Here is a 23,763-nt window from a genome sequence, read left to right as displayed (position 1 = left end):
TTTATGTAGTCAAATCTATCAGTGTTTTCTTTTTTGTGTATTTTGCCTCTGCCCATAGCTTTGGAAAGGCCTTTCTTACCCTGAGAAAATAAATGTCCACCTTTTTAAAAAAAATTCTAGTTCTTTAATGTTTTTCTTTTTGCATTTAAAACTTTAACCTGCTGGGACTTTATTTATGATGTAAGATAGAATACTACCTTATTTTTGCTCCAAATATTTTAAGGAATTACCTTGGAACTATTTATCAGATAAAATCTATTATTGTCTTGCTGTTTTGGAGTGCCACCTTTATTACACACACACACAACCACACTCACATACTCATAATTTGGATTTTGGGTTTCTTAATTCTGTTCTGTGATATTTTACTCTGGGATTATCAGTTACTGAGAAATGACCACAGATGGTTTGACAAATAACCAGAAGGGTCTTTCTCTAGGTCTCAGTTTCTGGGTTCCTTCCACAGAAACTTGACCCAAAAGATCCAATTGATACCCAAATAAACATTGTCAGATAATTTGTGATCCTGTTGGAGTGACCACTGTGAAGAATAGTTGAATCTAGACTCTCAGTTGACGTGTAAAACATAGAAATCAGAGATTTCCCTGGCAGTCCAGTGGTTACGATTCTTCACTTCCACTCTAGAGGGCCTGGGTTCGATTCCTGGTTGGGGAACTAAGATCTTGCAAGCTGCTGGGTGCAGCTGCAGCCACAAAAACCCAAAACAAAACAGAAATCAGTTACATACCTATGGCTGATTCATGTTGATATACGGCAGAAACCAACACAATATTGTAAAGCAGTTATCCTCCAATTAAAAATAAATAATAAAAGAAATCAGTTACATTAACTCATTAGCAAGCTTAGTCATAAAATGTTGTGTTTCAGTCACTATATTGCAATATTTCTGTCAAGTGGGAAAGATTGTTGTGAACAAGAGTACCTGCTACCTTCAGAGCAAGGATAGGTACAATTCTTTATTCATTCTCATGTTTTCCAGATGAGATGTTTTGTCTTGGGGTGATTCTACATAGACTTTGACTTATGGGTTAAAGGAGCTAAAGGCTTTGTTAATCTTGTATTTATTTGAATATGCTATGTGTAATTCTTTAGAAATAGAGAAAAGACCCTATTTGAAGCTTTTACCCTGATCTCTGTTTGGTGATTCAGTATAGAGTGAGAAGAGCCAGTGGCTAGGTCCTATGAAAAACTTTTTCTTAGCTTGATAAAAGATCAAAGCATTTTTCATGCTACTCATTTCAGACCAGGTGGCTGAATGTCATGGCACCTTATATATAGTATAGTGCTTTTGCTCAGTGCCCTTCCTGCATCCTCACTAAGCTCTTTAGGGGACAGAAACATCCAGTCAGTAGGAATAATCTGGAATTTTTTATGGCATGCTGATATGGATTGTCTTGTTTTCTGTTTGATTTCCAGTATCAGGATGCTGTCCAGAACTCTGGTAATGTGTGTGTATGCCTGAGGAAGCATTGTGACAGTGGAGGGACCAAAATACAATGACACTGAAGTTTCTGTTCTGGGTTAGTCATAGCTCTGAGCCCATTGTTCTAAAAGTAGAGCTGAAATTTTCTTCAAGCACCATTTGCCCATATGGAGGCCTGTTTGCCACTTTTCTGCCCTCTCATATAGCCTTAAATTCTTTTTATTTCAACTTATACTCCTTATTTGGTATTTTTTGACCCAAAGAGTATAGGATTATTTGCAGATGTGAAGATTTCCTTCTTGTAGATCATGTTAAAAATTTTAATTAGACTAGTCTTAGGTTTGATTTCTTATGGACCGCATTGATTTGATTCTAAAATCATAATTATATCAAAATCAGAAGGGACCTGAGAAATGGTTTAGTTTTAGAGGTATCAGATATTTTAAATAGTAGGCTCCATAATTAGAAACTAACCCAAGTAATAGGCTTCATATTATTTTATAGAGACAAGTTTGTGATTCTAAGAAATGTGCTTTTTGACAATTCATATGCTTATCTCCACACTGACAGGTATCTTCTTTATTGGGCTTATTTTAGTTTTGGCTCCATTCATTTCTTTTGAAAACATGAACTATGTTGTTGGTACAGATGCTTGTAATTCATACAAATCCTGAGGGTTTGCATTCCACAGGCAACTGTAGAAAACCTAAAACACAATTCATACTCATCAGAATTTGTGACTCTCGCATGTGATTCCTCTGAGCTCAGGGCAGCTCAGCAATGGCAAATGAGGGCTGTATAAATTTGAGATTTGAACACCTTCACTTCCTTAGGAACAACTGAGTCTTTGGGCAACTGTTGACTTATTTTCTGATGATAGCAAACCAAGACACTGTGCTGTGATTCAGCCCTGTCTTTTACTCAGTGTTTGTGTGGGAACTTAAGGTCGGCAAGTTACATTTCTCTTTTTCATTTTATTTGTATTTGTGTCTTTCCATTGTTCCTGCCTGTCACAGTCTGTGTGTCTGAAGTCTGTCATCCAGTTGTCTTCCCAGCTTCATTGTCCTTTCCGAATTTGGTAGGCATGGCTTTTGTTTTATTTTGGAGCATTTACCTTTTATATCTTCGTTCACACCATAGGTAGTCAGTGCTGCATGCAGACTAAGTACTCTTTGTTGCTTTTATTTGTTTCTTGTCTCTACAACATTTTCCTACCCATAACCAAATAGAACCAAATAAGTTTTCTATAGTTTGAGAAACTGAGCCCCTTTCAGTGTTTCCAAATTACTGACAAGTATCATTTCTAATACCAAGGAGACACTTTTTCTTTCATTAGGAAGGTAGATGCATTTGAGATCAAAGTCTTAGAGGGGAGATGGCTTTGGAGGCTTGGTTATGTGTCCATTTCATAGTAGTGAACATTGTAGATTCAGTCCTCTTTGATGCTTTATTAGGCTATTAAGTGGGTCTTGAAAGCTCTGATATGTTAGTGTTTTGCAAAAGTGGTTTACAGTTTTGTTGTTCAGTTTTTACCCTTTTGGGGTGAGTGGAAGGAGAAAGTTTTGTGTTCTTTTTCCATACATTAGTTCCTGAGGAGCCAGAATTTGAGAATTACGGTGTCCAGGTTTGTCCTGTCAGATCTTTATAGCAAGTTTACACCCTTGTTGACTCAACAAGGGTGCTAATTGCCATGCTGAACTTTGAGAAGGAAACAAAAAACACATCAAGGAGCTTATAGTTTTGTAAAGGAAATGACATCACAAATTCTGGGCACTAGATTTTAAAAAGGGAGAGGTAGTGGAAGGCCTGGAAACCATGTTAGATGAAGAATGTTTAAGGAAGTAACAATATTTAGCCTGGAAAAGAGAGAACTTATTTTGAGGACATGATGGCCATTCTCTATTATGGCTGATATTATCCCACCTTTTCCTGGTCTTTTAGGAAACAACTCAGAAGCTGCCTTTGATCCTTTCTCACCCTACATCCAATCAGTTGTCAAAATTTCTCTCCTCTGGCTCCAGCATATTTCTTTTTTTTAAATATAAATTTATTTATTTTAATTGGAGGTTAATTACTTTACAATATTGTATTGGTTTTGCCGTACATCAACATGAATCTGCCACAGGTATACACGTGTTCCCCATCCTGAACCGCCCTCCCTCCTCCCTCGCCGTACCATCCCTCTCGGTCGTCCCAGTGCACCAGCCCCAAGCATCTTTTTATCCTCAGTTGTCCCCACACTATGTCAAGCCTTTGACGTCACTGTCTGTACTAGTAGAACAGGTTCTTGGTCTCTGTTCCCTTTGTTCCTGTTTTCCTTTCTATATTATGTTCTCAGAATAATCTTCCCCCAAACCTAGTTCTAATTGTATTACTTTCCTATTTAAACACTTAACAGTGGTTCCCAAAGCCTAGTAAGAAAAGCCCTTACTCAAACTCTTATAATTTGGCCCCCAGCCTTCCATCACTTCCCCTTCCCCTGTTCACACTCTACCTTCTATTCAGTCTTATTCAGTAGTCTTGGAACCTGTTCCAGGCTTCCCCAGCTCTTTGATTTTCTTTAAATTGTTCCTTCGTACAGTTAACAGAAGAGAATCCGTCATGTTTATACTGTTTTAGACACCAAAATAGGACCAACTAACAAAAGAGATGGCCCTCAATCTAACAATTTTCTCTTGTAGTGTTGTCTAATGATGAAAGAATAGAGAGCTTCCCAACATTGGATATATTTGTGCAGAGATTGGGAGCTAGCTGGTCTGGATGCTGTAAAGCAGGCTGCCCACCCCCAGGCTGTAGGTGCTAGACAAGAAGAGAAAGCATGGTTCTCTGCTCTGAAGAAACTTAAATCTACATGTGAGGCACCACACTTATTCTCCCCATGATAGCTAAAGTGATATACATACACACATGTTCATGTCATTCCTTTGCTTAAAATGTTTCAGTGACTTCTTTCTGTTACTCTTAGGATGGATGCAGAAATCCACAAGGTCATGTATAATCTGACCTCAGTCTGCCTTCCTAGTCTGATCTGCCAGTATCTCCTTACTTCCCTGTGATCCAGATATTTTTTTACCCCCACATATTTTGTTTCTTCTATCTGGAATGCTTTATCTATCCCTCTTCCCCTGGCTAACTCTTCATCCTTAAAGACTCAACCTAAATGTCACTTCCTCATGGAAACCTTAGGTAACATCATCCTATCCCCCTCCTCAGTAGGTTGGGTCACCCTGTTAGTCTCACGATCATAACTAAAGTTGTAATTAAATAGTTGTTTCTTTCATTCTTGTAATTTCTAGGAACCATTTGATTACCTTTATATTCCCATCAGCTCTCATAATGCCTGGCACACAGTAGACATTTAGTTAATATTTGGATAAATAAATGAATGAATAAGACTTCGGGGTGGTGAACAACATAAAGGATGTTCAGTGTCAGGCAGGGAGGAAAAATTTCAGGACAAGGGAGTAATAGCTAGGAACGAACAAATTGTGTTCAAGAGTTGCAGGCAGGTTAACTCAAAAGAGGATTCTGTTATTATACGCCAGAAACCACAAAATTGTAAAGCAATTTTCCACCAATTAAAAAAATAAATAAAATATTTTTTAAAGAGGATGATCTGTCTGATGACACATGGGATAGATCAGCTGAGAGTGATAGGATGATGGTTTTAGCAGTCTTTGACATTTTAGTTGAGATATTAAAATTCTTTAATTGCTATTGAATTATTATAGATACTTGGATGAGGGGCTCCAAGTTGGAGTTTTAGGAAGACTTTTGAAATAAGAATCTTAAACTGGACTGGAATTTGGAGAGCCTGGGGGCAGACTACCAGCTAGAGCAATACAGCAGTGGTCCAGAGAAGAGGTAACTGTGTGACCTAAATCCAGGCAAGAGATAAAATAATAATGAGAAAACAAAAAGGCAATGACAGTGGAAATTAGAAAGAAAGAGATGGATTGAGGAGGCAGTTAGGAAGAACATCAGCAAAACTTGAGGAAACAGTAGTTGTGCACAGGGGAAAGGGGGCTGTTGTTTCCAGTACCAGGGAGATTTGGCTTGAAATTTATCAAGTAGGTGGATGCAAAGTGGTGAAAACTAAAGGTAGGTATTTCTAGAGGTAGACAGAATGTCATATAGGTAGTAGGACAGTCCCTTTAAATCAGCAATTCCACCCACCGGTAGACCTTTCCTGTGATTATGCAGAGAGAACATTTGAGGTTCCTCTTTGTCTATTCCAGAATGCAATTTTGGCTTTACTTTCACATAACCTAAATGCTTATTAAAGTTTTTTCTCCCAAAACGAAAGATCAATCTGTCCTTAAAGGTAAGTTCTATTTCTTCAGGAACAGAAAAGCTGCTGGAAGCTTTAGAATAGCAGTTTATCCTTACTTCCAGTTAGAAGGGTTTCAGAATGTTGGGGTTCAGTTTGGTAGTGCCAATCAAATTTTTTCATGTGCATGTAATTTGACCCTGCAGTTTCAATTCAAGGAATCTATGCTATAGAAATGCTCATACAAATACACAGACCAGCACTGATTATAATGTAAAAAATCAACAATTTAAATATATGTCAGCTGGGATATGACTGAATAAATTATGATCTGTCCATAATATGCAATACTATGCAGCTATTACAAAGAATGAGGTAGATCACGATTCATGTCAGTATAGGTTGCCATGACGTATCAGAGAATGAAAAAAGCATGTGAATCTTTGTGAGTTGCTAATGTACATAAATGATACATACAGAAAATAAGTCTGGAAGGATACATACTAAAAATCCTAACCAGTTGCTTCTGGGTATTGGGATGGGGAAATGATACAGGAATGTCCAAAGGGAAAAAAAATTTTTAATCATATGCTACTTTTATAATTTTAAAAAGTGTAAACTCATCAGCTTTCTTTGACCCCCAGGTGGTCAGTGAAGAACCCTGTTTGGGGAATGATGTCTGACTGTCCTACTCCCACCCCCTTTTCTCTCTGTGATTAGTAAAGAGAATGAGGGAGCAATGACTCACTGTGCATATCTTTTGTGGATTACAAATAGTTGGGTTCATCTGAATGGGAAAAAATAAATATAACACAGTTTAGTAGACTTAAGATTTTAGTAATAAATATTCTTTAAAATAGCCTGTTTGAAGTAGGACGTTTGGGTTATAGAGGGTGGTCTGGTGGGCTTCTAAGGTAATGACTTAGGCCTAGGATATGCCTTCCAGCAACGGGTTTGTTTTGAGTGGAAGGGGAAGTAAGGCCTTGGCAAATTGTGAGGTCTTAGAATTCAGATACTGTTTAGGTGAAGCTTTTGTTCTTGGGAAATGATGCCTCTAATATTAAGATGAGGTACTATCTATCTAAAGACTATTCTAAACAGCTTTTTGTTAAAATTATTTTTTCTTTGTTATAAACAAAGTTTGCTAATCAGATGCCCCCTGTGGGTTATTAGTATCTCAAAAAGGTGTTTAAAAAACATATACTCCATTTGCTTTCAATAATTAACCTTGGGAACAAAAGTAAATGGGAATACCTCTTAACTACCTTTCCAAGCCCTCAGTGAAGCTGGCAGCCATCAGTTAAATAAACCTTTAGGTTTATTAGTTTGAGAACAGAAGCATCAACTTGGGCGCAGTTTTCTAATTTGCTTCTCGTTTACCCAACAATCATTTATTCAGAGGCGATTCTGTGCCTACTGGACATTAGATAACTCTGCAAGTAAAAGCCAGAGGCCTGTGAGCAGCTAGAACTCTAAGGGGATCATCTGAATGGGGAAAAGTGAATAAAACACTGTTTAATAGATTTGAAAGCTTAGTAGCATGTAGAAAACAGAAAATGACTTCCTTAAAGCAATAGCTTTGTTCTCTTTCTATAGTCTATTTTAAGTGGGCCCTCTGGCCCAGTGTTATCAACCTTGGATTAGGAGCTTGAGGAAATGGTGGTTTGGTGGTTGTTTTTTAAAGGGTTTTTAAAGAAATGTAATTACTAAGCAACTGCCATGACCTGCTGCTACGTTGGAGTTCAGTGGGCAAGTCAATTCCAAAGAAGAGAATATGTAAACAAGTTGGGAGAGGGGAAAACAGCTTAAAGATAGATTGGGTGTTTTTTCCTGCGTTCAATGCATATTTCTGCCTTTTACTTATCTTGTGCAAGAAAGGGCTGCTTGGTCAGAAATATCTTTGTTTCACCTGGTCTTCTCTCAGCCGGTGAGTGGGGAGGAGGGCCAGAAAGAGCCAACTGGAGAGGGTTGGGCTGGAGGGCTGAGCCTTAGGGTGGGACCCGTGCCTGGGCGGCTCTGGAGGTAGATAGCCCTGCTGCTGTCCAGGGCTGCTATGACAGATTGGTCACCGCCCTCTACCTTTAGATTGGGACGCCTCATTGATATTGATGTGTTGCCTTGTAACCCTCAGAACAGGGACATTGTCCAGCTGCTGTCTCTCTTTTTTTCTCCCAACATTTAATGGGTGAGTCAGTGACTTAACTGCTTCCTGCAGGATTTCAGGGATGAGAGTAAGTAATGAGGACAAATCACCATAACACCAGTGCGTGATGAATGAAAGAGCACACAAATTTAACCAGTTGGCTTCACTGGTACCAGAGTGAACAAAAAGAAACTTGGTTGGGAAGAGGAGATTTGTTTGAGCTAGAACTCTATTCTCTCCCCTTAAGATTTTTTACTGTTTCCCTTTATACCCAACTGAAGGTCAGGTTGCTTTGGGGTGTCAGGTGTTGGAACAGGTGTTCTGTTTTCTGCCTGTAGAGTCGTACAGACTAGATGGGGATGCTTCTTGCCAGCCCTCTGTGGTGCATGAAAATGCTTTTGTGGAATTTTTTCCCGCTGGAAATGTGTTTGTTTTTTTAAAGCAGTTCCCAACCTTCAACCCCCTAGTATAAACCTTCAACCCTCTAGTATTGACTTCCTTTAAAATCAGCTTCACATAATGAAGTGTGCCTCTTTTCTGTCATTTTCACAGTCTGTGCCATAGAGATATCCCATTTTATGTGGCGATCATAGACCTGAAAAATGTGTGAGGTGTGTGTGTGAGTGTGTGCGTCTGTATGTGTGTGGTAAATGTGAATATCACATTTGAGATGTACTAGGAGAATGTCACAGTAAAGTAACCCTATAAAAAGCCTTTCATAGTAGTTGTATGGATAGAGTTCATTTTCCTTTGTCAGGTTTTCTTAAATTGGATATAAACTTGGCGTCACCATTCCAGAATGACGAGGCTTTTTCAGGCTATGTGATGGTGTCAGTGGGCTACATAGTTGGTCACAGACTTAAGATCTCACTGACTAGATGATTTTGAAGGAGAGAGATGTCAGCAGACTTCTGGGTTTGGGAGAATTTTTATTGTGATGTTTGTTCAATTGTTACTGAACCCTGATTGTTAAGAGGGAAATAATTCAGGAGAGCTTTGTGATCTCCTTTTCTGATTGTGATGTTTGTTTTTACCTTTGTACTGCATTCCATTCTCCCTCCTCAAAAAAAAGTCACCTAGAAACAGATCATCTTCTTTGCCTAATAACCATATAATGGCCTCAGGTCTTTTCCTGCCCTTCCACCCTGCGTCTCAGGGCCATCTGTTCTCTGCAATCCACTTTTCGGGAAAGTCTCCTTTCCCATCTGCTCTCCTTGGGCCTCAATGTCTGCTCTAAAGATTTATGAAGGCTGCTCTGGCACCTCTTTCCAGTTATTTTTTTTAAGGATCAGTAAGCTTTTTCCATAAGTTACTATTTTTTCAGGTGTATTCTTTCATTCTTTCACTCTGGGGGTGGAGGGAAATCTGTCTTTCTATGCTTGCCGGAGGTACTCTGCTTATCAAAGCAAAGATTGACTGGGCTGGCTCTGGCTGCTTTGAAGCCAAGGGTCCTCCTGGCCTTTTGGCCGCTGGCAGATAGGCTCAGTGCAGCTCCTTGGGTTCATTCGTTTCCTGTCCTTTCCCTTGTCTCCCTGACAGAGTATAGTCGCTTTGAATCGAAGATACATGACTTGCGAGAACAGATGATGAACAGCAGCATGAGCTCTGGGTCTGGGTCCCTGCGAACAAGTGAGAAGAGGTCCTTGTATGTCAGGTAAGTCTCACTTCTGAACACCAGGCTTTGCGTGGCACGAGGGAAGCTCTGTGCCAACCCAGCCCTTCTTGTTTAACTAGTGGGATAGGGAGTGTATACTCCCAGTAGTAAAACAACACTTTGCACTGTATGCTCAGGTTGTGTACTTTATGGTCAGTATCTCCTCCCTTTTGTGATCTGGCTTCTTCCTTTTCACTCCTGAATGACTCAGTATGGGAAATTTTCAGTGTACTCTCTAATTGTAAAAGACTGTTGCTAGTCAGCATTCAAAAAGCACTCAAATGTTCAAAGTACTTTGCTCACAATCTGTGATTTGAGGGGAAACTTGGCATTCCCACTTCCACATATGCATAATAGATATCAGACTTTGTATTCGAACATATCAGCTATCACTGTGTTCTGGTACAGGGTCTCTTTTAAGAGACCGAAGAACTGACAGGTTGCTGCATTCTGTTTTGTTTGTTTTAAGTTGTGTTTGCTCGCTCCCTGCTGCACTGGTCTGCTGTAAATGAGTCATGGGACATAGGATGGGATGATGTACCTTCCACAGGAAGGGCGGGTGGAAAGAATATATAGCATTGGATTGCTGCTAAAGCTTTTCAGAGATACTGTCCAAGGTTGAGCTTGTGACCCTTGAGGCACATAATAATACTTTGTCAGGTCAAAGTACAAACCTTGGAGAGTTAGATTGCTAAATGAACACTATGGACTCCTAGAATTAGTGATAGTTTTCTTCTTCCTGCTTGGGCTTCTTGGCAAAACTCCAACAGTCTGGGGTAAGTACATTGTATCTCTCCAAGGGTAAAATCCTCAGAGAAAGAAGTGGTAGGATTACTCCTCTGAGGGGGGTGTGTGTGTCCTCTGAGGCTTGTGTGTTTGTGTATGTCTGCGTGTTTGTGTGTGTCTGTGTGTTAATGCTTGTATCAAACTCTTGGGTTGAACTTTTTCTAGTGGTCTCTGATACCAGGTGGGGGGCGTGGAAGGGAGGCTACAGTTGCTAGTTGCCTGGCAACATGACATCTATTTTGTCCTTGGGGTTTGAGATGACGATAGCCAACCAATGTAAATGCTAATTGCAGTTTTTCTCTCAGTGCTTGATTTTCTTTTTCCTCAGTTGCTAGTCCCTGACCCTCCTGCGGGCAGAAGAGCCAAGGGAGTCCAGATTTGAGCCTCAAGCCCGCTAGACTCACGGTTCTTTTCTAGAATGAATCCTCAGCTTGATTCTGTCTGTGTTGAGAGCAGCTTTCTTCACGTTTGCTGTGAAAAGAGGAGAGCGGGAGGAAGGCTGGGCTACTCACTGGTGATCTTTTCAGTCTCCTGTTTTCTGTCACTCAGCCCTTGTTCTGGGTCTGCAGCCTAGACATTGGGGTGCCAATGGGGGGATTCAAATGTGCTATTGCCTCCCTCAAAAGTGTAATACTTACGTGACTTGGTCAGGATTGTTCCATTCCTGTGCTTCCAGCCCCCGCAGATGTGGCACTCCAGTGTGCGTGGGAAGCTGCTCTTTAGGCAAGACGGTTTCTTTGGAGAGCTTTATTTTTAGATTTCCCCTCTCTGCCTATCCTGCGCTAGAGCTGTCCTTGCCTGGGCAGGGGGAGTGGGGCATCAGCTCCCGACCTACAAGACCTGGAACACCCTTCTCTGGTCCTGGCAGGGGACACATTCTGTCTGACTCTGGGGAGAAGGATGGAGGCTGCACTCTGTTTCTAGTGAAGCAGTTTATACAGTTTATATCATCTGCTCTTAACTGTATCTAGATAACATCTGTATCCTCAGAGGAAAGTAAATATGGTTTAGAATAGTGAACATTTGTAGTCACTAGAATTCACCAAGGGAAATAATATTTTATGGCCAGAGTAGTGAGCTAAGGTATTTTGCTAAGCTAACGCTCTACCAAAGCTTGGAGCCTGGCTCACTCTACTGCCTTACATGCCTGTTTTTGGCCTAAGGTATTTTGCTGAGCTAGCCCTCTACCAAAGCTTGGAGCTTGGCTCACTCTAGTGCCTGTTTTCGGCCTTTTTTTTTTTTTTTTTTTTTAACTCTACAGTGGCTTCCTTTTGTTCAGCATTTAAACATATTCAAGTTTTTTCCATTTTTGAAAAGAAAATTTCCCTCAATACCAACAGTCCTGAAAACTATTGTCTGGTCTCTCTTCTGCTGACCACATTTGCCAAATTATGTGCCAGGAGACACTGGTTCCTCAAGATGTTAAGTATTGTGTGAAAAGTCAGTGGTTCAGTAAGTTGGGCAAATGCAGGATTAAACAGAGGGAAATGGGGTTCTTTACTCTGATTAATCTCCAGGAGGGACTATGCTAAGCAGTGTTTCTCCAAAGAAAGGAGCATAGAAGCCTTATTTGGAGAAATCAGTCTTAGCATCCAGGCTGGAAAATGTTGCAGTCGTCTGTACTTGCTGCTGCTACTTCTTCAAATTGTCTCTCTTTCAGTAGGAAAGGAAGTGTGCATTGGCTTTTCAGCATGATGGTGTGGTCCCAAGCAACTCCAGAAGACTCTGGAGGGGCAGAAGCCCAACTCTTTTGGGGTGACTGGTTCAATGATTCTCTGCCATTGGTCTGACCTCTTCACCACAGTACTTTTCATGAATTTACCAGCTTTCTTCTTTAAAGGCTCTCTTTCTACCTTGCTGATCATTCTTCAGTACCTTTCATTAGCCCTGCCCCATAGATAGCAGTATCATGTGTTTTCACAGCTTCAAATTCTTTCATCATGTAAATGACAACTCTGATCCCTTTACTGAACTCCAGACCTGCGTATCAATCACTTGCTGGACATGTGCCTGGAGCTGCCCTCCCAGTGCTTCAAACAAGCAGTGTGTTCCAAATGGACCCCTCCCCTCCACATATACACACCTTCTCCTCCTCACTGTCCTTATGTTAATTAATTGCATCACCCTATCATGTGGAAAAGGGATTAGATTTGTTCTGTCACCCAAGGCAGATCTCAGTTCTACATAAGGAAGAAAGAGCTAATGATTAAAACTGTCTGAAAATGGAATGGACTGCTTTTGGAGATAGTAAATATGGTCCTTTGTCACTGGAGGTGTTACAGAAAAGGCTGGGGAGCCATTTGTCTGGGGTTGCAGAGCAGGTTGAAGCTAATGATCTGCTCAGAGGCTTTTAGTAGTTCCCAGTGTCTTCAGGATGAAGGGGAACAAACGTTTAGGGAATACATGCTCTGCATTAGGACCTCTGTTAGTCTCTTCTAATAATGCTACACAGTAGGTATTGTTGTTCTCGTTTTGCAGGTAAGAAAACGGAAACTCCAGTTAGACAGCTGAGAAGTTCCAAAACTGGAATTTGAACCCGGTTGTTCTGACCAGAATATGGTTCTCTCAGCAGTTCCCAAACCTACTGATAGGAATCAGCTGGCATGCTAATAAACATACAGATTCCTAGGCTCCTCTCCTATCAATTTGGATTCACCAGGTTTGGGGAAATTATTTTTAACAAGTAATCATAATACTTAGGAATGATGACTTATTTGTCACAATAGACGTTTATTTCTGTTTCACTTGAAAACTGAACATAACGCTTACTTTAACTCTGGCTATGTGCAAAGCAGTAAAGCACAGGCTTGAGAAATTAAGTGTGGTTGTGGGGGTAGACTCAAGGAAGCAGTAGAAGTGGTTCCTGCCCTCCAGCAGCTTACCGTCCACACAGAAGATAGTGTGCAGCAGGTGGTTAAAGTTAAGGAACCCTTTTCATGGGAGTTTCGCCTCTAATTCTACTCTCTATTGCTTCCCCTTCTGACATGAGCCTCCTCCCTTCCCTTCCCCCAAGTCTCTATCCTCCTCCAGTGTGTATGGGCTCGCAAAACTATTTTGAAGCAAATACCACCCTCTTGCAGCTGCACCAAGGCTGTAGCAGGTGAAGCCCTAGGGAGCTACTGACCACAGGGGAGATGGGATTTGTGGAGCAAGTCAGCAGGAGAAAGGACAGATAACAGTGTTTGGAAAATGAGACTTGATTTTAAAGTCACTAGTGACTTAATGGAAAGGCCTTTCCCACCCTTCGCCATACTAGAAACATCTCTTAAATAGTATAGACAGGGTGAACAGAGGCCCTCTTTGTGCCCAGTCTAGGACCTCTGCTCTTCTGTTTCATTTGCCTTCCACCCTGGAAAAGTCCATAGAAATATGCTTCTCCAGCCTTTTGCTCAAGGTCAGGGTGACCAGGTCAGGTTTAACTCAAGCTGTTCTGATGTTGAGGTAGTAAAAAGACACAGGGAAGTTTAGCGTTCCAGAGACCTTCAAGTTCTATGTTCATATTTAATTAATTAATTTCATAAATAAGCAGAAGACCTTGTCCTCCAAAGGTTGCCAAGAGGTTTGATAGTACATTTGTGGAAATAGTTTTTGAAAGTCTGTTCCTGTTAACCTGGCTACATTCTTTGCAGCCACTGGACAGCATTAGGCATTTTGGGAGTCCTGGTCTTCTGGCTGGCCATCTGCCATCCTAGCCTTCTTCCCACTCTTGGAAGGAAATCATGCCCTATCTGTAGTCCTGATTCAAGAAACAGTGTCAGAGTCATCAAAGAAAGCTGGAAGATGCTCCTTCTTGTTAACAAGCATTTGTTACACTGCTCTGTGCTTAGCCCAGGATGATGCTTGAGGGGGTCCAACTTCGTCTTGCTCATTAATGAGTTTCAGTTGTGGATTAAGGGGCCAACAAGGTATAATATTGACAGGCTTCACTATCTGACACAATTTGGAAGTGATGATAATCTGCATCTTAAAAAGCAACAAGAATTTATATACTGTTGGGGGCTACCAGAAGATGAGACAGTTTCATGTATCAGTGATTCTGGAACTGCCTGTCGTATATCCTAGACACCAGTCCTAGACACATCATCACCTCAGCTAATCCAACAGGTGCTGTGAACCCTGAATATTCACACATTATGAACCTGTGAATGCTTCTCTAACTTCAGAATTGCACTCTAAGGCCTGAGACCCTGAAGTAGGCTGCGGAGAACAGTGTCCTTCCCTGTTCTCCATGTTCCCTTCTTCAAGATGTGCCAGCGACTCCTGACTGGCTGCCAGTTGCATTTGCTCCTCTTGTGATGGCCCATCTTGTGTCTACTTAAATACTCAAGTTTGGGGTTTTGAGTTGCTCTTCAGAAGCTGCTAGAAACTTTGACTTTCACGCTAAGGTCAAGGGATGAGGAATTACTGTCACTGCATAGCTCCCTGTGTGTCCTTTAGATGGACCAGGCAAGGGAGGGGCTGCTCAACTTGTAAGTAATCTGTGCCCTTTATCGGCACTTTCTGTCTCAGGTAGCTTGGGCAACTACAACAAAAGACCATAGGCTTGAGTAGCTTGAACAACAACCATATATTTCTCACAGTTCTGTAGCTGGGAAGTCCCAAGTTCTAGGCTCTGGCAAATTCAGGTTCTGGTGAGCCCCCCACTCCCCCCACCTTCTTGCTGTGTCCTCACATGGCCTTTCCTGAGTGTGTTCTGAGGACAGAGCCAGCTCTCTCCTGTCTTCCTCTTCTCATAAAGGCAGTAATGTTAGGATGAGGATCCCGCCCTCATGACCTCATCTAAACCTACTTACTTCCCAAAGGCCCCACCTCCAGTCACCATCACATTAGGGGTTAGGGCCTCAACATATGAACTTGGAAGTGGGGCACCCAAATATTCAGCCCATAACACTGACCAGAGGAAGAAAGCAGAATCTCCCAACTGGTATGGGAGGGATATGTCAATACTATGGAAGAACATGGGGCTTCCCAGGTGGCTCAGCTGGTATAGACTCTGTCTGCAGTGTGGGAGAACTGGGTTCAGTCCCTGAGTACGGAAGTTCCCCTGGAGAAGGAAATGGCAGCCCAGTCCAGTGTTCTTTTTTTTTTTTTTAATATTTATTTATCCGGCTGTGTTGGGTCCTAGCTGTGGCACGTGGGACCTTCGCTGTGGTGCACTCAGTAGTTTCAGGGCATGAGCTTAGTTGCCCCAAGGCATGTGGGATCTTCCTGGACCAGGGATCGAACTCGCATCCCCTGCATTGCAAGGCAGTTTCTTACCACTGGACCACCAGGGAAATCCCCCAGTCCAGTATTCTTGCCTGGAGAATTCCATGGACAGAGGAGCCTGGTGGGCTGCAGTCCATGGGGTCAGAAAGAGTTGAACACGACTGAGTGACTAACACATTCACTTTCATGGAAGAACGTATTGCGGGGTGGTAACTGAGAGGGTATTCTGTGCTCCCTACCCCAACTTGGTCTAATCACCATTCACAAATATCATACATGGCCTTAGTCCTCAAAGGGCTGATGGTTTATATTCCCCCAAAGGGATATAATATGAAAGATTAAAACACTACAAGAATGAAATAGCAATAAACAGAAAATATTAAGAAAGATGATTGCTAAATACATAATATGAATTTGGAAGAAGGAAATTTGGAGTGGGCACAGTCACAGACAAGGGTGGGACTTGAGTTATGCCTCGGAGGAGCTGCCTGCACTGGCAGCAGATTCTGTACCACTGAACTTCCAGGGAAGTTAGTGGGCATCTCTTAGGGGATACTATTTGAAAGATCACCACTTAAACAACATATATTTCAAGACCTTTGATGATGCTTTCTCCTTAGGAAACACAGTGGCATTTAAAGCTGATGTGCTGAAACTTAGCTTGGGAACTTCAAGGGGACAGGCAGAGCCTCTCAGGCCAGGCAGATGGCTGGAGCCACAGGCAGAGAGGTGATCGCACGGAAGCAGCTACTTGCCTTTGAGGCTGAAGTGCTGTTGTTTGCTCTGAGAAACCTGCCTGACCAGTTTCCTGCCATTTTCTTTGCATTCCTATTCCCCAACACACAGGGGTGACTGGGCTAGATGCTTTTGCTTTTTCTGGATCTTTCAGACCCAAAGTTTAAAATTTAGAACCTAAACTGCAGAGACTTTGGGCCTAGTAATCTGTTTACTTTGAGCTGATTATGTTTCTGCTTTCCCTCTTGGCAGTGAGGTCCCAGCTGAAAGGAAGATTAGGCAAAGTCCCCCGGAGCACATACATCATCCCTGTAGGCAGCTCTTGTTGTTGCTTAGTTGATCAGTAGTGCCCGACTCTTTGTGAACCAATGGGGTCAGGAAGATTCCCTGGAGAAGGAAATGGCAACCTACTCCAGTATTCTTGCCTGGAGAATCCCATGGACAGGAGCCTGACAGGCTACAATCCATGGGGTCACAGGCAGTGGCATTTAAAGCTGATGTGCTGAAACTTAGCTTGGGAACTCCAACCTGCAGACCCTAGGGAGTGAGCATCAGCTTTTTATGCTGGTGTGACGTGGTTCCAGAAGGTGGCTTCATTGCCTGCTTTCTGTTTTTATGTGCCACATTTTCCCTGGGACATGCTCTTTATCCACTCTTAAGACAAGTCAGTATTTTTTGGCCTGGCCATGATGTTTGACAAGTGGCTCTCCTTTGCTTCACAGAGGTGCATGGACATATCCAGGGTTGAGGAATAATCTTTTACGTAGACCACTTGCTGTGCTCTTAGGCTGTGGATGATAATGTTTTCATGAGCTTCGTTCTCTCCTGATGTAGTGTTTCCTTCTGACCTGACCAGTCCTTAACTTGGAGACCCCTATGAAATTCTTTTTATTTAGACCAGAAACGGTAAGGAGTTGCTGAGGTTTCTAGTCTCCCAGCACAATCTCTTGTCAATAAGCTTACACATGAGATGGGACCAAGGTGACAGAGTCATTAATTATGGTCTTTCTTGCGGTGTCCAGAGATACATAGGTGTTGTATTTTCCTTCCTGCTCATCCTTGGTTTGAGTCAGAGGCTGGAAAGTTTGGTCGCTGTGTCATCTGGGCTCTGCATGTGTAGGATTTTTGGCTCTGGAACAGTGGTTTAGTCTGATTTAAAGGGGGTGGTATGTTATTGCATTTGACTTTCCCAAGTGCTTTCCCTAAGGATAAAAAGGGGCAGGCAGGAGGATATATTCTTGTTGTGGAGAAAGGTGCCCTTTGATCCTCTTACCAAGCCTGACCGGAAGTGTTTGTAACAAGGTGCCAATCCCTATCACTTCCTTATGTTTCTAGGCTGTTGATAAGACAGACTGTTATTGCTAGATGGCTACAGTTTAGCATGCTTCTTAAAGATCTTAGGTAGGTAGTCGATATTTTTTCAAAGTTTATTAAGGGCTAGGGCTAATTTACATACTTTTTCCTTTACATAAAATGTATGTCATTTGAAAAGTAGTTTAACTTTACTACTCAGGCCTGTTCTTTTACTGAATTGCCTTCCATATGAAAGTTTAGCCCAGTAATGATATTTAAAAAAAAAGAAAGCAGAGGCAATGAAGTCAGTCACACAAGGCCTCCTAAATGAATGCCAGACTCCTTAGCTGGACTCGAGGCTGTCCACAGGCAGGCCCTGGCCTGCTGCTCTCCCTAATACCCTGCCGTATGGCCAAACGTGGATACTGGTGACCCCAGCACACACCCTGAGCTGCTTGCCTCGGAGTCTCTGCTCATGCTCTTCCTTCTCACCGGAAGGGCCTCTCCCTATCTCTGTCTTTTGAAACCTGAACCCTGTTGAGGCCCAGTTCAAAAGTCAACACTTCCTCATAGATTCCCCAAGCTCAATATGACCTATGCTCCCTCCGAAGACTTGGAGGCCTTGGTTTGTCCTGTCCTGTGCCTCTCTCTGTAACACACAGCACAAGGCCAAGACTGATTTTGCTTCTGCATCTCCCGTCGATCAAACACAGTGCTGCCAATTAAAGTCAGTGAGTATGTAAATAATGGAAGAAAGGTATATTCCAGACAGCCAAGTGGACAGTTAGCTTTTTTTGCTTTGTTAAAAAATGTGACCTTGACTTAGACCTCACAGAATTTTTCTGAGATTTAGGAGCCCTGGTTTGAGTTGACCACCAAACAAGTCTAGATGAGGCCCTGTGCATCTCTGGGACTGATTTTCATTGTTTGTGAGAAACTTTTCCAGCTCTTAGTCAAACAAAATTTCAGCAGGAAGAGATTTGGAAAACAAAGCAAGATCACAACAATGGAAGGACTGTTGAAGGAATTTTGAATGTTTAGCCTGGTAGAGAAGACCTAGGAAAGACTGAGACATTAAATGCTTGCACTGAAAAGAAATTTAGAGAATATCAAAGGAATTTTCTTTTTTAGATAGCAAGTGGGATGAAATGACCTTTGAGGCTTTGATGTTCTACAAAGCTCTGTACTCATTTGCAGTTCCAATTGATAGAAACGGAAATTCTTGTTAATTCACCTTTTACATTCTCAACTGAGAATGATAATTGTAGTTCAGAATTTCAGATACAACTATTGTGCTGCTATGTTTTTAACAAAATCATGGCTTTTCGCCAGAACCGCCATCTTCCAGTGATTCGCCAAGATGACCAACACAAAGGGAAAGAGGCAGGGCACCCGCTACATGTTTTCCAGGCCTTTCAGAAAACATGGAGTTGTTCCTTTGGCCACATACATGCAAATCTACAGGAAGGGTGATATTGTAGATATCAAGGGAATGGGTACTGTTCAAAAAGGAATGCCCCACAAATGTTACCATGGCAAAACTGGGAGAGTCTACAATGTTACTCAGCATGCTGTTGTCATCATTGTAAACAAACAAGTTAAGGGCAAGATTCTTGCCAAGAGAATTAATGTGCGTATTGAGCATATTAAGCACTCTAAGAGCTGAGACAGCTTCCTGAAATGTGTGAAGGAAAATGATCAGAAAAAGAAGGAAGCCAAAGAGAAAGGGACTTGGGTTCAGCTGAAGCGCCAGCCTGCTCCACCTAGAGAAGCACACTTTGTGAAGACCAATGGAGAGGAACCTGAACTGTTGGAGCCCATCCCCTATGAATTCATGGCCTGATGAGTGTAAAAATAAAGACCTGGACTGTACAAATGTTTCTCTTAATTGAGTAGAGTTGTTGTGTCCAAATTCAGTGGGTAATGTCTTTTCAAATTTAGTGTTTTTTTTTTCCTGAAAGGTGTAAGATAGTTTGTTGTTCGGTATTTTTTAATAAACTGCCAGATATTATTTATAAAAACAAAAAACAAAAACAAAATCATGGTTTAAAAAAGGCATTGTCCATTCTGTTGTTCAGTATTGCTCATTCACAAATTTATGAGATAGAATGCATTTTATTGGAAAGTTAACTTTTTTTCCTTGTTTCCCAGGGAACTTAGAGCCAAACATGTTCTTCATCTGAAGTAAATGACTAAGTCAGATGTTTGGTTTATTGATTCCTCCCTGCTCCGCGCTTTTTTTTTTTCTTTCTTTTTTTAAAAGTGCCTGGAAGAGTGGTATCTGGTCATGTTAGATGGTGATAAATATTTCTTAATTGATGGATATTCTTAAGAATAGGCTGTTGTATCATCATTAAAAATATTAGTTTTGGAAAATAGTCAATGATATTTCAAATGTTAAACAATTTCAAGTAATAACTAAGGTTGCAAAATAGTGTATACATAGCATGTTTTTAACTTAGTGAAATATGTGGTTTTTTGATTTGTGTGTTTATTATACAATACCACAACAGTATGAAGAGTTACTTCTAAGATATATTAAATGTGATTTTTCTTTTTTTAGGCTTTATATTTTTCAGATGTTCTATGACAAGCTTATATTAATTTTTAATGAAATTAATGTATATGGATAGTTAAAAATCTCAAATATTACAATAGCATATGCAAAAAAAAACCCTTGCCTATTTACCCCTTTTCTTGATTCACAAAGGTAATTGCTTTCAAATATTTTAACTTGCTTTCAAATATTGTAACAGAAATAGTAAATCTAAATAGCTATGTGTTAAATAATAGCTACAAAATAATACAGTTGTAGAAATGTAGTCAAATGAAAAAATCAGGTATTTATTTCCACCAGGAAAAAAAAAATAGAAAAAGTTTATATGAAAAGAGGGGTAGTCATCTATGAACACCACTTACATCATGATGTAAAATTCAATATTGTTTAACCAAAAAAATGTGATGTAACTAAATTGGGAGAGCAGAGGAAAAAGGATGGGTGAGTGCTATAGAAAACCAATACATAATGCCTAAAATATAAAAAACAAAACAAGCAAGAAGAAGCAGTTGTTTAGAAATATGTTAGAAAAGAAAAAGAAACACCTAAAAAATTTGAAAGCAGTTCCTTTTAAAATTGACTTACATTTTTTGAAAGTCATAAAAAGGAACACATGCCTGTGGTTAAAAAACAAGTCAAACAGTTCCATTCCTGACACTGCAGTGGGATCTGCTGGCATTCTTGTTGCCTTGGATCTGTACTTATTTGGTTTTTACTTAGCTTGTGTTATGTGTTTTAATATTGTAAAGTGGCTGAAATTCATCTTAGAAGTAAACCAGCCTTTTAGTTTTCTTTCAATCTCAGATGTTTAATCAATAACCAGTAATTGGATTCCTCATCCACAAAACGTTTATGTCCACTTTACCATATGTACTTCAGCTTCTTACTGCTGTTGCCAAACATCAATATAGTTCTGTGAGGTGCTAAAATATATATTGGATTGTCCCTTTTATGCTTTAAACTTATAACCAGTAAACTCTCCCCTCTAATCTTCTAGAACCTCATCCTAATCTTTCCTAACTCATTTAAACATCTTCCTTCCCTCTCCAAACTGATTTGTTCTGAATCCAAGCTCTGTTCTTTTCTTTACTCCATTTGTTTTAGCCTTTGAAGCTCAGAATGACATTTAGTGTTTCTCATTGTCACTTAGGATAAGGTCTTTACCATGCACCTCTTCAGAGGAACCTCTGACAGAATACCTTCCTTTCTTTAGGACGCTCAGTTTCGAATGCAGTGTAAATGCATTCAGATTTGATTCTGTCACACAAAGCCCAGAAAGAACCTCGGGGATGGAGTGCCTCCTTAACCTGCTGACCTTGGCCTCTCTCCTTATTGCTTTGAGTGCGTAAATTGAGGGAGATAAAGGTCTTCCGAGAGCTTCACTGGTGGCTCAGTGGTAAAGAATCTGCCTGCAGTTCAGGAGACCTGGGTTCAATCCCTGAGCCATGAAGATTCCCTGGAAAAGGGAATGGCAGCCCACTCCAGTATTCTTGCCTGGAAAATTTCATGGACAGGGGAGCCTGGTGGGCTACAGTCCATGGGATTGCAAAGAGTGGGACATGACTGAGCATGCACACACAAAGGTCTTTTGTCAAAGTTCAGGTATTTTCATTTTCACATAATCTGACAGTGATTTCTTAAGGATTGCATTTTAAGAAGTTGGCGGGCCACTCTTCATGGGGATGCAAGAGATTTGGACATGACTTAGTGACTAAACAGCAACAACAGTATTTCACACTCCACAGTTTTACAACCTTCTCCATTTCATTTGGACTGGCCTGCACATGGGGAAATAGTATGTTTTACTTTGCAGCTTCCAGCTGAGCCACATACCACCGTGCTGCAGGTAGAAGTCTAAGTCTTGGAACTAGTTCTGGGAACTCTGCTCGGCTGTGTGTGTAAAGGTGTTAACAGAGAATATGAAGACAGCCTAGATTGCAAGTAGAAAAATACAAACTTCTCACTCACCTCTTTGTGGTGACTCCATATGAGGAGAGATCCAGAGGAGGAGGAAAGTAGATACATGTAGATGGATTTGTTCCCTGAGCAGGGGAGCTCTGTTGTCAAGTACCAGCTTTTCCAGAGCAGGAGTCAGCGGTGTGTCCTGAAGGATTGAGCTTGTAGCTTTGGTTTAAGTTTGCCTGCAAATCTACCCCCTTTTCCAGTATCTGATCATATATGAGGTCAGATTAATGTTTCTAAGGCTCTTCTGATGTGTCACTTGCTTACTCCCAAATCTTCAGAGGTCACTGGATCAGGTCTGTTCAAGGCCTTCCAAAATTTGCCCCAGATCTTTATTTCTAACCTCATTTTCCATAACACTCACTTACAACCTAGCTGGTCTCCACCTTTTGTTTTCAAGCCTAGATGGTATAGCTCTCTTCCCACCTTCTCCTACCTTCCCATTTAATCTGTATTCCACATGTCTTGTCAGAGGACTTAGGTTCTATCCCAGATTAGTTTGGTGTGTGACCTCAGTCAAATTACTCTTCCTCCTCGAGCTTCCATTTTCCTATACATGAGAGAGAGAGAGAAAGAAACTGAATTGGGAGACTTATTTATACAGACCCTGTCAAGTTTATCATTGTGTGGGTCAACATCAGCCTTAGCTTTGTTGCCACAGAACCCAGGGCCTTTTTCACTTTTGTATTTCTACAGCATTTACCATTCATTGTTTGGGATTGTAGTTAACATTTATGTCCTATTTTCAAGTAATTTTTGAAGATTTGTTGTAAACTGAGACAGGCCATTGGCAGAGCTAAATTGTTTCTGGAGGATGTGTCTGAGGGAGAAGACTAGCAAGGGTGTTCTGCTTTGGACTTTCACTTTGTGTCCAGAAGCTGGAAGGAGATGGGAGTCATGAAAGATTTTTTTTCCCTTAACTTGTTGGGAGAATAGAATATTTACATTGTCAAGACTGAAACAAGGATGCAGTCTCCCACAGGATTCCTTCCAGTCTGCTATAAGGCTGCTGGATCTGTGCTGACTCTTTGGGTTGGCCTTCCTCCACCATCCTCCACCACTCTTCCATCCATCTAGGGTTGAGACAACAACTTAATCTTTCACTCTTCGTTTCCAGAGCCTTGTTTGATTATGACCGGACTCGGGACAGCTGCCTGCCAAGCCAAGGCCTCAGCTTCTCCTATGGTGACATTCTACACGTCATTAATGCATCTGATGATGAGTGGTGGCAGGCGAGACTGGTGACCCCACATGGAGAAAGTGAGCAAATCGGTGTGATCCCCAGTAAGAAGAGGTGAGTTGTCATGATCATGAGAGACGCTTTCTTTATCCTCTTCCTGGTATTGATTTCTTTTTTACCTATTATACTATAAGTGCTTGAAAGCAATGGATGTGCATTATTACTCCTTTTTGGTGTTGAATTGGTGCTCAGGACATGATTATGATTCACTGAGCCAAAGATGGCTGCTGAGACCATGCACTGGCAGTAATAGGACTTCTTTCTCACTCCCACACAGGGTGGAAAAGAAGGAAAGGGCTCGATTGAAAACCGTGAAGTTTCATGCCAGGACGGGGATGATTGAATCTAACAGGGTAAGTGGGGATCCCCAAGGAAGTCAGCCATATGTAAAGAGGCATAAGAAACTTGAAATCTGTTTGGTGGATAAGAGAACTGGGGAGCACAAAAGAATATCTCTTTTTCAGGGTGCTG

General features: G+C 41.2%; 1 protein-coding gene and 1 pseudogene across 1 annotated transcript in view; both read left to right on the top strand.

Moving 5' to 3' along the window:
- DLG3 (discs large MAGUK scaffold protein 3) overlaps window positions 1-23,763 on the top strand; it is a 52,569-nt gene that overhangs the window by 19,308 nt on the left and 9,498 nt on the right. The window contains exons 11-13 of the mRNA XM_052662877.1: window positions 9,397-9,511; window positions 23,170-23,346; window positions 23,570-23,645. Coding sequence (XP_052518837.1) covers window positions 9,397-9,511; window positions 23,170-23,346; window positions 23,570-23,645 — 368 coding nt within the window. The remainder of the gene's footprint in view (window positions 1-9,396; window positions 9,512-23,169; window positions 23,347-23,569; window positions 23,646-23,763) is intronic.
- Window positions 18,891-19,376, top strand: LOC128070012 (60S ribosomal protein L21-like; annotated as a pseudogene).

Source organism: Budorcas taxicolor, chromosome X (genome assembly GCF_023091745.1).
Source record: "Budorcas taxicolor isolate Tak-1 chromosome X, Takin1.1, whole genome shotgun sequence".
Classification (NCBI taxonomy): Eukaryota; Metazoa; Chordata; class Mammalia; order Artiodactyla; family Bovidae; genus Budorcas; species Budorcas taxicolor.
The sequence above is the reverse complement of the archived record's forward strand: the minus strand, read 5'-3'. Positions and strand labels throughout refer to the sequence as shown.